At 36.2% G+C, this 14,220-nt stretch overlaps 1 protein-coding gene across 1 annotated transcript; it reads right to left on the bottom strand.

Annotated features, from left to right (window-relative positions):
* Positions 1-344: 344 nt before the first annotated feature.
* LOC139901720 (uncharacterized) lies at positions 345-3,888 on the bottom strand. The gene is made up of 3 exons (XM_071884398.1): positions 3,672-3,888; positions 1,100-1,438; positions 345-874 (listed from the first exon to the last, which is right to left on the bottom strand). Exons 1-3 carry the CDS (start codon positions 3,886-3,888, stop codon positions 345-347), a joined length of 1,086 nt encoding a protein of 361 aa, XP_071740499.1.
* Positions 3,889-14,220: the final 10,332 nt, after the last annotated feature.

The following is a 14,220-nucleotide window of genomic DNA, read 5'->3' as shown; positions in this document are numbered from 1 at the left end:
CTAGAAGTCTTCCGCTGTTTGCTTATATGTTAGACAAGCTATGTGCATGGAGTCTTACATGGCATATTTTTCAAGGAAACGTTGCATTCACCAAATCATCACCATGTATCTTATTTTGACTGCATTGTCAACGGAAGTACTATTATAAACTATTATATTACGGTGATTGTCTATATGTAGAAATCATCAGATGTCGAAAACCTTTGATTTAAATATTCATTTATGGTGTGCCTTTTCAAAAGAATGCAATATTTACAAAACGTATCATATAGAGGTCAAATACCTCGCAATGAAATCGATGAATGACGTGTTCGTCCATATGGATTTGGATCGATCGTCACAGCCTAGTAGCTCGCGTCTCTTAGTGGATTAAAATGATGGCTATATTGCTCTCTCCATGTAGGAGTTGTGTACTTTTTACTGATGCATTTATTTATATCCTCGTTTAGATGGCTACATACGGAAATGATATGAGAGCAAGGTAATCTTTGGTGTTGCCAAATTCTACATGGACACCTTTTCTCTTTAAACTCCACTGTGTAATCGGTGCCACCTTCACCACTTCTTTGATAAGTTGATTCAACCTTGGACACGCCTTGTTGTTCGTTATAACATGTTGTTTTGTATCTTTGAGCTCTTTTTGCCCGTTCGTTAAATATGTTAAACATGTTCTTGGACAGTGGTGAATTACATTGCCTTGCATCTAGACTTTGATCGTAGAAGTGTTGTCTGGTGTAATCAAATGTATATTCAATACACGCTTTGATCGGCATCATACGGGCATGATGAAACACATTGTTGAGGGACTCAGCAATATTTGTCGTTGTGTTACCCCAACGACTCCTCAGTCTGTCCCTATACACAGTCCACTTGCCTAAATCAGCATCATGCAAATATTGTCAAGCCTCAATACTAGCTTGTTTGATGGCTTTGAGGGAATTCTTGTACAATATTTGATTCGTTGTTGAACCGACTATCCAACACAAGTGTTTGAGCGATTTTACTTTAGTATATTTGCTCAACAAGTTGCTACGAATGTGGCGCAAACAGTACCTATGTTCCCAACCATACGTTTGAGCACCCATTGCATGCAAGATACCTGGATGTCGATCAGAGATGACACACAACTTTCCGTTTCTAATAAAATTTTCTTGGAGCATTTGTAAAAACCAAACCCAACTTTCGTTACTTTCTTCATCAACTAGTGCAAAGGCAACGAGTATAATTTTATTGTTAGCATTCTTGCCAACCACTGTTAACAACTTACCCCTATAACTACATTTCAAATGGGTGCCATCGATGCAAATGATCGGAATACACAATTTAAATGCTTTAATGGCTGGACTGAATGCCCAAAATACAAATTTAAATGTGGCGAAACCTTCTTCAATTTTAGGTCCATTTTCAAACAAAACAATTGTGTCTGAATTGGTAGGAACTAATTCACTCAAATAATTTGGTAGTTGAATAAAATTACTTTCCTAAGTTCCAAACAATCGTTCGATTGCAATACGCCTAGCATTCCATGCTTTAGCGTAACGGACATCCACATGCCATGTATTTTTTATTTGGGCTTGGATGTTGGCAACATGATAAGCAACGTTTAAACATATTTGATGCTCAATTTCACTAGCAATTAAGCTAGAGGTTAAACAACGATTGTTGTTTTTCGATACGTGTCCATAACACATGTGTTCATCTTTCCAATTTGTAATTTTCCATACCTTCGATCGATTGTGAGACGAACAACTTACACTCCAGCAACAATGGTATCTTTCTTGTGGACCCTTGTAACTTGAGCTAGTTATTCTACAATGTGCTTGCCAATAACCCGGCTTGCTTTGTGTAACAACTATTTCTCTATTATGGTGTATATTGTGACGACCCGGAAAATTTCGACCAATTTTAAATCAAACTCTTGATACGATTTAATATTTTTGACACAATAAGAAAAGTCTGTTAGGTTGAGTCTCAAAATTTTTAAACTGTTTTCTTGCATTCATTTAACTTTCGACTGTTCCCAACGATTCACGAACAACTATTTGTAAATAGATATGTATATGTATGTATGTATATATATATATATATATATATATATACGTATATATATATATATATAAATAAATATATTTATATAATAAATGTTATTAATCATTTGTATGAAATTATTATTATAAATAAATATTAATGTTAATGTTAATATTATTGTTATGAATATTATCATAATATATAGATATAAAATTCGATACATTTAAGTTGTCATATTGTTGTTATTACTAATATTATTATTATCACTATTAATATCATTATTTTAATAATTAGTAGTAAAATTATGATTTGGATAATTATTAAGATTATTAAGATTGTAATTTTATAATTAAAATCATTATTAATAATAATACAAATTATCATTAATATCATAAATAATAACAATTTTTTTTGTTAATATTATTATTAATTATATAATTATTATTATTATTATTAGTGTTACTATTAATATACCTAATTGTTTATTAATACTAATTATATATAGTAATCAAATATAAATATATATATATATATATATATATATATATATATATATATATACAGATATATAAAAATAGATATGTATATATATATATATATGTATATACTGATATATACAGATACATTATTATATGAATCAGTATTATTGAATTAATAATATAATTACTAATTTAGATTAATTAAGTAAGGATTAAAAGATCAGCTTCAATTACAGAATCAAAATCTGTTACACATCTACATCCAACTGCATACAATCTTTGTTTTCTGTCTGCAATCAGTACAGATTGATTCCAATTTACCACACTAACAAACAAACTTAGTACAAATCAAAATCAATATGTATATTTTCTTCTGCTTCCTAAATCGAATATTATCTGTGTGATTGATATAACCTGTTGACAAGAAATTTGGTGAGCTGTAAACAATGTATATGTATACATAGAGTATAGAGGGTCACCAGTTTAGTTTGTTTCACTTCATGATTAATCTTTATTCCTTCTGCAATTTCTTTAAGAAAAATCAAACAGACAGATACAAAATTTGTAGATACCAAAATCAGATATGGTACGGAATCTTTTATCTTTCACTATCTGGTTATTTTTTTTTCTTCTCTTCTTCCTGATTGAATATTATTGTCCTTCCTGTCTGAAATTGGTACCCATCGAATCCTCACTTTAATAAGACAACCGAGTAACTACAAATTCAGTTGAAGGTCTTATTCAGCTTTTATTTCCTTCTGTTCCGGATTGATTCTTCTGGCCGATTGCTTCCAAGCTATATAACAAAATTTGTTAGCCATCAATATCAGTAAAGCGTACGAATCTGTTTCAAGTCCCTATCTATTTCTATTTACTTATTTCTTTCTTCCTACTCGAGATTCTCTGTCGACCATAGCTGCACTACAAACCAAATTGATCGTACAATTGAGTTCTATTACAATCACTCAAATGCACAATATATATATCCACTACTGCAATGGTAAAAAGAAAAGAGAGATATTAAGTTACATATACATATATTACTTACACTCAAGCAATTGCAGAGAGATATTTAGGATTCAAAATCGAAACTCAAACCACCATCTTCAATGCCATTCCATCTCTACCACCTCTTTCACTATATACATAAACCAACCAACTCACCACCATCATCAACAATTCTTTGATAGTTCATTTGGTTACAACCCAAGAAGTGAGAACCATTTGCCTTACTTGCATACTGTTTCTGTTTCAGATGGAGCACAACCACCCACACCTCCTCGCCACTATGGTTGATTACTTTACTGATACTACCACTTCTTTCTTTTTTGTTTAAATCTAACTCAATACCACCACCAACGGTCACTATTTTTCCTGACATTACTCTTTCGGTTTTCAACCATGAAACAAGATTATATGTTGCAACTTTTTGTTGTTTCTTTTCTATTCGGTTGACGAAGTAAAATAGAAGAAGAGTAGGTTTGTTTGATTCACGTTTTTTTTACAAAACAAAAGGAAGGAAGAAGTAGTACCACATAATTAATGAGGGTTGTGTCAAATTGAAGATATAGAATATTAGTAGTGCTTTATCAAATTAAACAAATGGAGCAAGTGTTACATGATGGGATCTCTTGGCCGACAATTTGATAAAGCATAGGATTGTTTATTGAAGATAAATTTCCTTTGGCAAGTGGACTGATGCTCGATTAAATAAGAAACCAGGAAAGTGGATCGAATTATACAATTATTAGAATTATGCTCCTTTATTCTAGTATACTAATATTATTATGAATAAGACAGTAGAAAAGTTGAAGACCCACGCATCAAACTCAATCATTCTGTCTTGATAAAGTCGAGATAAACAATGATAAATCTCATTCTTTTCTGTTTTCCTTTTCGCTGTTACAGATCGAACCTAAACAATTCTATTGGACCATTAGATTAGTATTGGGCCACCTCTCGATTATTTAGACTTACGTGTTGGGCCAAGATCTTTCAAGCTGTTTCTGTTAAAACGTAAGGAAGGATGGAGATGGTTACGTGATCCTAATGATATATGATAATGATGAGGTATTATGATCATGAACATTTATGATAATAAAGATGTTAATGATGATATTATTATGATGATTTGGGTTAGGCTTTAGTAGCGATGATGTCGGGTTAGATGACGGTGATGATGTTAAAATGGTATGAGATGATACATAGATGAAGGTAGTTAGATGATTAGGATTATGATATTGATAATGATGATTGGTATGATAACGATGTGTTATCATGAAGATGGGGATAGTTTAAAATGACGCGATGATAAATTAGGCTATGATATACATGATGTTGAATCGGAGTGATGATGATCTAGTGAAGGAATGATGATCGTGTATGTTGCTGTTGTTTGTCTGTTCGAGAATCAAACACAAAACCGCTGCTTGTAGGTCACTGTTTCATTCAAAACCCAATTTGTAGCTCTTTTTATGTTTCTACTTATCACCAACAAAACCTCACTTTAACACAACCACTTTTATTTGCTACTACAACCGATCACCAAACTGCCATAACATTTCTACTACTTCGTTTTTCTGATAAGATACGATAATGGCTGATAAAAATCAATGAACTCGAATAAATTAAATTTGTTACAGATCAACTAAGAAAATATAAATTGAAAATAAGAGATGCATCGTATTGTTGATAGGCTGCTTTCGATTTTTTTTCTTTTTCACAAGCATGATCTCACATGCTTTGAAAATTAGTGGAAGTTGATTTCCTTTCAAAAGAAGAATAAATAAAGCAAATAAATTTCCACATTTAAGATAGGAATTAAATAATATGAAGTGTAGATGTAATGGGAGATAATGGAAAACCAACTGGCAATTGGAATTTAATCGATAGGGCATGAGTGAATGATTCGGACTATTGTTTGGGTCGAGAATCAATTGGCCTGTTGGACCATGTTTTTCCTAATTGGGCCACGTATTCTGTTTTTATAGTTGGGCTGAGAGTATGTTGATGATTCTTTGTTGGGTCGAAAGGAAACTGGGCCAGGAAATAATAATACGGGCTAAATATTATTGGGTCTGAGATTAGATCAGGAAAACAGTAATGGCTCAACGGTTAAGGATGTTATCGGGTTAGCGGGACGTCGCGGATTCAAACCCGGACTTGGGCATTTTTTTAAGAGCTACTCCTTTGAGGTAGTTATTATTATTATTATTATTATTATTATTATTATTATTATTATTATTATTATTATTATTATTATTATTATTATTATTATTATTATTATTATTATTATTATTATTATTATTATTTCATTATCATTATTATTATTATTATTATTATTATTATTATTATTTTTATTATTATTATTATTATTATTATTATTATTATTATTATTATTATTATTATTATTATTATTATTATTATTATTATTATTATTTATTATTATTGATTGTTATCAAGTAATTATTATTATTACCAATATTAGAAATAAGATTATTAGTATAATTAATATTATGATCATTTTTTTAAATTATTAGTATTACTAACATTATTATTATTATTACTACTATTATTTTTATCATTCTTATTACTAAAATCTTTATTATTATTATTATTATTATTATTATTATTATTATTATTATTATTATTATTATTATTATTATTATTATATTTATCATAATTTTTAGTATTATTTTGATCATTATTATTATTAGTATTATTAATATATCAAATAAAGATTTTTCTATATAAAAATATATTTATGACATAAATCATGACTATATTAATATTTTAGTAATAAATATTAACTATCTAGTTAAGGTATATAAAAAATAAATATATCTAATTAAGTTATGAATGAAACATTAAAATAAAAACTATATCACTAATAATAATAAATTTGTTCGATTACCATAATATGTGTTAATAAATATACATGATATAGGTTCGTGAATCCGAGGCCAACCCTGCATTGTTCAGTTGCGTCATATGCATATTTTTACTACAAAATATCGTATCGTGAGTTCATTTGATTCCCTTTTACTCTTTACATTTTTGGGACTGAGAATACATGCGCTGTTTATACAACTGCTTTATTAAATGCTTTTGAAATATATTTTGAACTGCGAATACATGAAATGCTTTTATAAATGTTTGACGAGATAGATACAAGCAAAACATTCCTCGAATGAATTATTATGCAGACAGAAGTTCTGCGGATTATTATTAAATTATGTGGACATGATAATTGCCACCATTGAATTATGTGGACATGATAATTGCCACCATTGAATTATGTGGACATGATAATTGCCACCATTGAATTATGTGGACATGATAATTGCCACCAATTGATGTGAATGTTACGTATCGAGAGAATGATTTTTATACAAAGGTTATGTGTATTATATTTTGTGCACGATATATGTATATGGTTACTAAAATTTATGAAAAATGGATTTCGTACACGAGAAAGGTGTACTTTATTTAAAAGATATCGCATGTACATTACAAGTGGGTGTAGGATTCGGGCCCATTTGTACCATGCATCATTTAAATCTTGTGGTCTATCAAAATGATGAATTTTATTGTTTTATGATAAACTTATGAACTCACCAACCTTTTGGTTGACACTTGAAAGCATGTTTATTCTCAGGTATTAAAGAAACCTTCCGCTGTGCATTTGCTCATTTTAAAGATATTACATGGAGTCGTTCATGGCATATAGAGGTCTGTACCTCGCAATGGGACCAGATGTTGAAGACTTCGTCCAGGTGGATTAGGACGGGTCACTACAGGTGGTATCAGAGCGGTGGTCTTAGCGAACCAGGTCTTGCATTAGTGTATCTAACTAGTAGTTGTTAGGATGCATTAATGAGTCTGGACTTCGACCTAGTAGTTGTTAGGATACATTACTAAGTCTAGACTTGAACCTGGTCTGCATGTCAAAAGTTTTGCATATCATTCCTTGTCAAAAAATATCTAGTTACCATTTTCAGTCTCGACACGTCTTATTGAAACTATTGCATAGATGGTGTACAGACAAATTCATATTCCATCACATTAGACCTTGTCTGACACATTTCCTTAATTCCCTCCGTAATCTAAGGGATCTGCTATGCTATATATAGGTACCTATCTCAAGTCACCTAAATCCCTTAGACCATGCTCTGATACCACTTGTAACAACCCAACCCTATATACAAACGATCACGCGGAAATATCAATAAAAAAAATTCTTTGTGCAGTAAATTGCGCGGCGTGCCATCCCCTTGCGCGGCGCGCAAAAGGGGCCTGACAGCCCGCTGTCCAAAAAGTCCCAAATGCGAAAATGTTCGACCACTTCCCGACGTATTTAGATAAAACGCTTTTCACAACACATTCATATATGAAAAACTAATACGTTCCATTCATAAAATAAGTTTTACGAGGCGGAGCCCACATCAACCCAAATTACCCTTTAAGTACAAAATACAAGTTTCGACCCCACAATTTTAAACACAAAATAAAAGCCGAGCATGGCGATTGGGGATACGCTACCCAATCCTAATTAATCCAAAAGCAAGCCTTCTAAAGCAACTACGCGAGCCACTAGTTCCCACGCTTACCCGAGCCACCTCATCCAAGCAAATCTATAAAAATGTAAACAACGAGAGGGTAAGCTAACGCTTAGTGAGTGAAAATATACTACATACATATATATGCATAAAATGGACATGCCACATAAATAAACAAATACCGCATACCGAAGCATCCAAGCATAAAGGCAAGCTAAGCTAAGCATACCGTACGATCACTAAGCAACAAGCTAACAACATCAACAATGAGCAAGTTCACCAACGACAATGTGAACAAATGCCAATAAGCTACACCCGGAGGGTTATCTACATCACGACAATACAACATTATACGTATACACTATTTAACATGCTAAACAATCACAAACACAATATGGTTAACCATAAACGTTATGGTGCTACCTGCTCGAGGTTCACACCATACGCATTTGAGTCATACTCTTTTAAAGTGCTACCGGCTCGTGGTTCACACTTCGACGCTACCGGCTCGTGGTTCACGCCTCGTTTTATAGTGCTATCGGCTCGTGGTTCACACTCGATGCTACTGGCTCGTGGTTCAGATCTTATTTTATAGTGCTACCGGCTCGTGGTTCACACTCGATGCTACCGGCTCGTGGTTCACATCTTATTTTATAGTGCTACCGGCTCGTGGTTCACACTCGATGCTACCCGTCACATACATGTTATGGTACCACCGGCACGTGGTTCATACCATAACATCCACAAACAAATACGCCATAAACATGAATGCATAATTATTCCACTCACAATATTAACCCTTCGCCATTGGGGTTATATAATCCATATCACACGCCCATGTGATAACGTACACACAAAGTGTGCACCTCGTCCTAGGTGGTCAACCAAAGCGCACAACCGTGCCAATTGGACCTATACACAAGTCCATCAATCCACCTATATGTGAAGTGAGCTCTATAACCGAGAACCACTTCACCCGACCCGCACCCATTCTACACATACATATGCATATAGGATATTAACACTCACCTTGAAGTCTTGATGGATGCCAAACCAAAATTCTCAATCACCGATGGAATGTACCTATTCCATTTATCACAAATACAATAACACAATTAGGGTGGATTTACAAATCAACCCAAATTGACAGCTAGTGTAATTTTGACCCAAATGCACTTCCAAGTACAAATCGCGCCCAAATTAACCAATAATCACTAACGCAAGTGAGAATGGTCCTAATACGCCAATTAGACCCAATCATAGGCGTTAAACACCTATCTTGCCCAAAATGACACTTAAACCCTAATTTTGACCCATAAGGAGTCAACATCGCGCCATTAGCAAGTTTTAACACCAAAACATATTTAACTCGGTTTTATACTTCAACTTAATCCATTTTAAGCTTATAAACCTTATTACCTCGACAATTGAGTCATAATCATCAACAAACCCTAATTTTGACTCTAGTCAAAGTTAGTCAACCACAAGAACCCTAATGGTCTCCAAAACATCAATAATCACTAATACTAGTGATTATACACCATTTACAAGTCTTAAACATGGTTAAATCATTAACCAACCCAAAATCCGCCAAATATCAAAATAGCAAGTTACCATAAACCCTCTTCATCAACTAAATGGGTTTTACAACAAATCAAACTCAAACCCTAACTTGAATATCAAATCTAAGAAAAGAAATTCGGAGTTTGAACTTATCAATACCGCCAAAATGATGCCGTTGACGAGATGAACAACTTTAATACTTGAGGTTTGACCCGAAACACTCTTCTTCTTCTCCAATTGGAGCTCTCTCTCTCTCTTTCTCTAAATCTCTCCTCTCTCTCTAGGGTTTGAAGATGAGAGTGTTGATGAGTGAAATGTGATCCACAATGATTAATGGATCAGTTTTGATGACCCCAAACCGACCCCAAGTGAAAAGACCAAAGTACCCCTCATTTAAACTCTTTAAAAATGCTGAAAATTGCATTAGACGCAATCGGAGTGCCGCTCCATAAGGTGGAGCGCCGCTCCAACCTTCAGGTGCAGGCAGTCGAGGAAAAACAGTTTTCAGTAACTTGTTTTGGCCATAACTTTTCGACCGTAGCTCCGTTTTCGATGAATCAAATATCGTTGGAAACGTAATAAGATTTTCTTTCCAATGGTAAGGTTTTGAAACATCAACTCAAACTTTATTTGGGATTGAAAAGATACGTACACACCTTGTCACTTCAGACAACGTCCAGTTTCCCTCGATGTTCGAGCAAGCAACACGTACATGCGTCGTACACTTCATACACGCATCGTACACCATAAATACATTATGTACAATTAATATTTGGGTCTTACAACTCTCCCCCACTTAAACTCGATCACGTCCTCGTGATCTTCTCCACTTAACCAATCCGGACCTACTCAACGGTCCTCAATCATAAGTCCCAATCCGAACTTTCCTAGACAATTTTTCCCAATGAGTCACCTTTAACAACTAAAATCGTCACCCGCGATTTATCAAAACCACAATCCGAGCACTAAAACCTGCTCAATTCCCTATATGGGGAAAAACTCAACCAATCTCGTACCGAGATATCAATTCCTTAACGTACCTTTACCAAGGACAACGCTAAAAGCGACCAAGTCTCAACCTAAAGTCAACAATCCGAACGTTGAAGATCGAACCACATGAATCCTTACGGATTACACTTACCACTAAAAATCCTTTGTAGTGCGCAATACAACCAATACGCCACTATCCTAACATCATAAGCAACGGCTAAAACCAAAAGCGCCCAAAACGACTATGGCAATGCAAATCCTAAGGTGTACAAAATCGACTATTGTCACACCAGTAACAACATGTGAGCGAAACACGGCTATCGCATCACTAATCACACAACATGGTCCTCACGATCCCTCCATCGGTATATAAAACAACCGATAGATCACACCACACGGTCCTTATGACCCCACCATCGGTGTATAAAACAACCGATAGATCACTCAACACCGGATGAAGTCAGCGGACCCCGTCAACGGTCATGCTTCACCGATATATCACTTCTCCCATGATGAAGTCAGCGGACCCCGAACGGTCATGCTTCACCAATCACATACTCCCATGATGAAGTCAGCGGACCCCGAACGGTCATGCTTCACCAATCACATACTCCCATGATGAAGTCAGCGGACCCCGAACGGTCATGCTTCACCAATCACATACTCCCATGATGAAGTCAGCGGACCCCGAACGGTCATGCTTCACCAATCACATACGCACTTTTGGCCTCGAACAACGAGTAGTGCAACATCGCGCTCTGCTACACTATAGTGAACCCTAACGGATACCACTAACCATCCACACAATTGAGCAAGAACCACCTATATCAAACATAGGTACAAAACAATAATTCTTTAAAAGAGAATCCGACACACACATCCCTTAACCGAGGGATTTCACCTTGCTCGCCAAACACGTCCATTATCTCTCAACGAGATTTACCACATTACCACCTCGGTGATAATTTCCAAATCCAAAATCATAAGTACAATTTAACCAAAATTGTACTCTACCACAAATCGACCAAAACTAGGGCCCAACACAAGTTTCGGATTTACTAAAAGCGTCATCCGAAATCTCCCACCAAAACCTCCTCGTGCGGGAGTGTAACTCCCCCACTTGGAATTACATTCCATAACCACAATTTGTACACCCGTACAACGCTACCAAGGGTAGACTTTACTAACAATTGGGTTCACACGACCCATCACCATATCTTGCTCCAACCTTGAGCCTACCAAGGATCTTAACCTATCCTTAAACACTTCGAACGAAAAGTGTACCACAATTTACACAAACTATACTCTCGCAATCATCCAATTGCTTTAGTTTGTCAAATTTCACCTAGTCACTCATGTACCTAAGGGTTTTGCTTCGGTACCCTAAGTACAATGTAACCGCGACACAATCAGAGTCGAACACCACGCTAGTAGGTATTAGAGAGGCACCTAATGTCGCGTCATGTAGACTCCATTACCAACATACATCGAGGTCCAAAACACTCGATCTCAAGGGTTCCAACCACCCGACGAACCTCACGGTTCATTAACTTTAACATGAGAGCGAACACGCTCTAACATCCGAACACGCTCTAACATCCGAACACCTAAGCCCACCCACATGGCTTGGTAGAAACATTTCCTAATACTAAGGAATGCTTGGTTGCACCAAGTCTTACGCCCTTCGCCCAACAATCAAAACGTCACCATAGGGTACTTCCATTAGGAACGTCACCCATGACGATAACATGCACAACAGGATGCATTTAACATACTCCAACTCAAACGGCACATAATAAATAATTAAAGGACATATTTATTAAAATGAAACGTACCTTAACGTCTCCTTGCTGCCCCCGTCCCCGCTAACTCGGGACATTCTGACTTACGATGTCATTCTTCTTGGCAATTGAAACATACCGTGCCATCACCCTTTGGCACCGGACATTCCCAAGACTTGTGACCCCTCACGCAACAATTGTAACACCTAGACGCACTAGAATCCGATATACCCGTCCGTGTACCACCCGTGCTCACGCTCGGACCCTTAGTCCTCTTACTTGAAGCACCATAAGAAACAACCCTGCTCTCCCTTGAAGGTTCACCAACCTTCGATCGCGAATACGACTCGAAACCTCTAGCCGCGGCGAATAACTCCGCAAACGATTTCGCCTGAACTCTGCTAATCTTACTCTTCAAGTCATTATTCAAGATTCGATAGAAATCTTGCATCAACAAATGATCATTCCCCAAATACTCCGGGCAAAAACGAGCCTTCGCCATAAAGGTCGTCATGAGAGTATTCAAGTCCATAGAACCTTGTTGCAAATTTCGCAACTCATTACGCATTTCCGACAAGTCAGCTGAAGTTCGGAACTCCTCGAAGAATTCCTTCTTAAACTCGTCCCACGATAACACCATAAACGTTTCACCACCGACAAGGTCAATCTTACCATCCAACCAATCCTTCGCCCTACCCCGCAACAAACTAGTAGCGAGTCTCGTCTTCTTCTCGGGAGGGCATTCAATAGTGTGAAAACACCCTTCGACATCCGAGATTCAAGTTGTGCTCACTAAAGGATCCGGTTTCCCGTCATTCATCGGGGGTTTAGTCCTCATGAAGCTCTTAAGACAACGCTCCATTTCACCACTACTCCGAGATTCGGAATACTTCCTATCCATTTCTTCTCGAAACGCACTCATTTGCTCTGCAACGGTGGCCACAAATCTAGCGTTAAACTCCAAATCGTTCGTCTCGATCCCGTTTCCCATTGCCATTTTAAGGAATGCGAAAGCGATTAGATCACGAACGTATAAAGCACACACACAACACCGCCCCATCTTGCTAAACGCTCGTCGTACATCACTTGTTAGACATGATTTGCACCCGTAATAAGGTTTGCAAGTCCTTATTACTCATACACGCCGTATCGACTTGTTAGTACAACGACCGCCTCGCTCGATGATATATGCAACCGCAACCACAAACAAAACACAACGCAAGAATCAATATCACAACACAATAGCATATTAATAATATCCGCATTACTAATATAAACGTTAGTCAACCTATAAACAAGGCACTAACTAAACCCATTCCGACCCGTACTCCTACAAGTCCCGCACAAAATTTAGCACACACAAAAGTCTAAGTCTAGGCACCTATCTCAAGTCACCTAAATCCCTTAGACCATGCTCTGATACCACTTGTAACAACCCAACCCGATATACAAACGATCACGCGGAAATATCAATAAAAAAAAATTCTTTGTGCAGTAAATTGCGCGGCGCGCAAAAGGGGCCTGACAGCCCGCTGTCCAAAAAGTCCCAAATGCGAAAATGTTCGACCACTTCCCGACGTATTTAGACAAAACGCTTTTCATAACACATTCATATATGAAAAACTAACACGTTCCATTCATAAAATAAGTTTTACGAGGCAGGGCCCACATCAACCCAAATTACCCTTTAAGTACAAAATACAAGTTTCGACCCCACAATTTTAAACACAAAATAAAAGCCGAGGATGGCGATTGGAGATACGCTACCCAATCCTAATTAATCCAAAAGCAAGCCTTCTAAAGCAACTACGCGAGCCACTA

The sequence above is a fragment of the Rutidosis leptorrhynchoides genome, chromosome 3 (genome assembly GCF_046630445.1).
Source record: "Rutidosis leptorrhynchoides isolate AG116_Rl617_1_P2 chromosome 3, CSIRO_AGI_Rlap_v1, whole genome shotgun sequence".
In the NCBI taxonomy this organism is placed as follows: domain Eukaryota; kingdom Viridiplantae; phylum Streptophyta; class Magnoliopsida; order Asterales; family Asteraceae; genus Rutidosis; species Rutidosis leptorrhynchoides.
The sequence above is the reverse complement of the archived record's forward strand: the minus strand, read 5'-3'. Positions and strand labels throughout refer to the sequence as shown.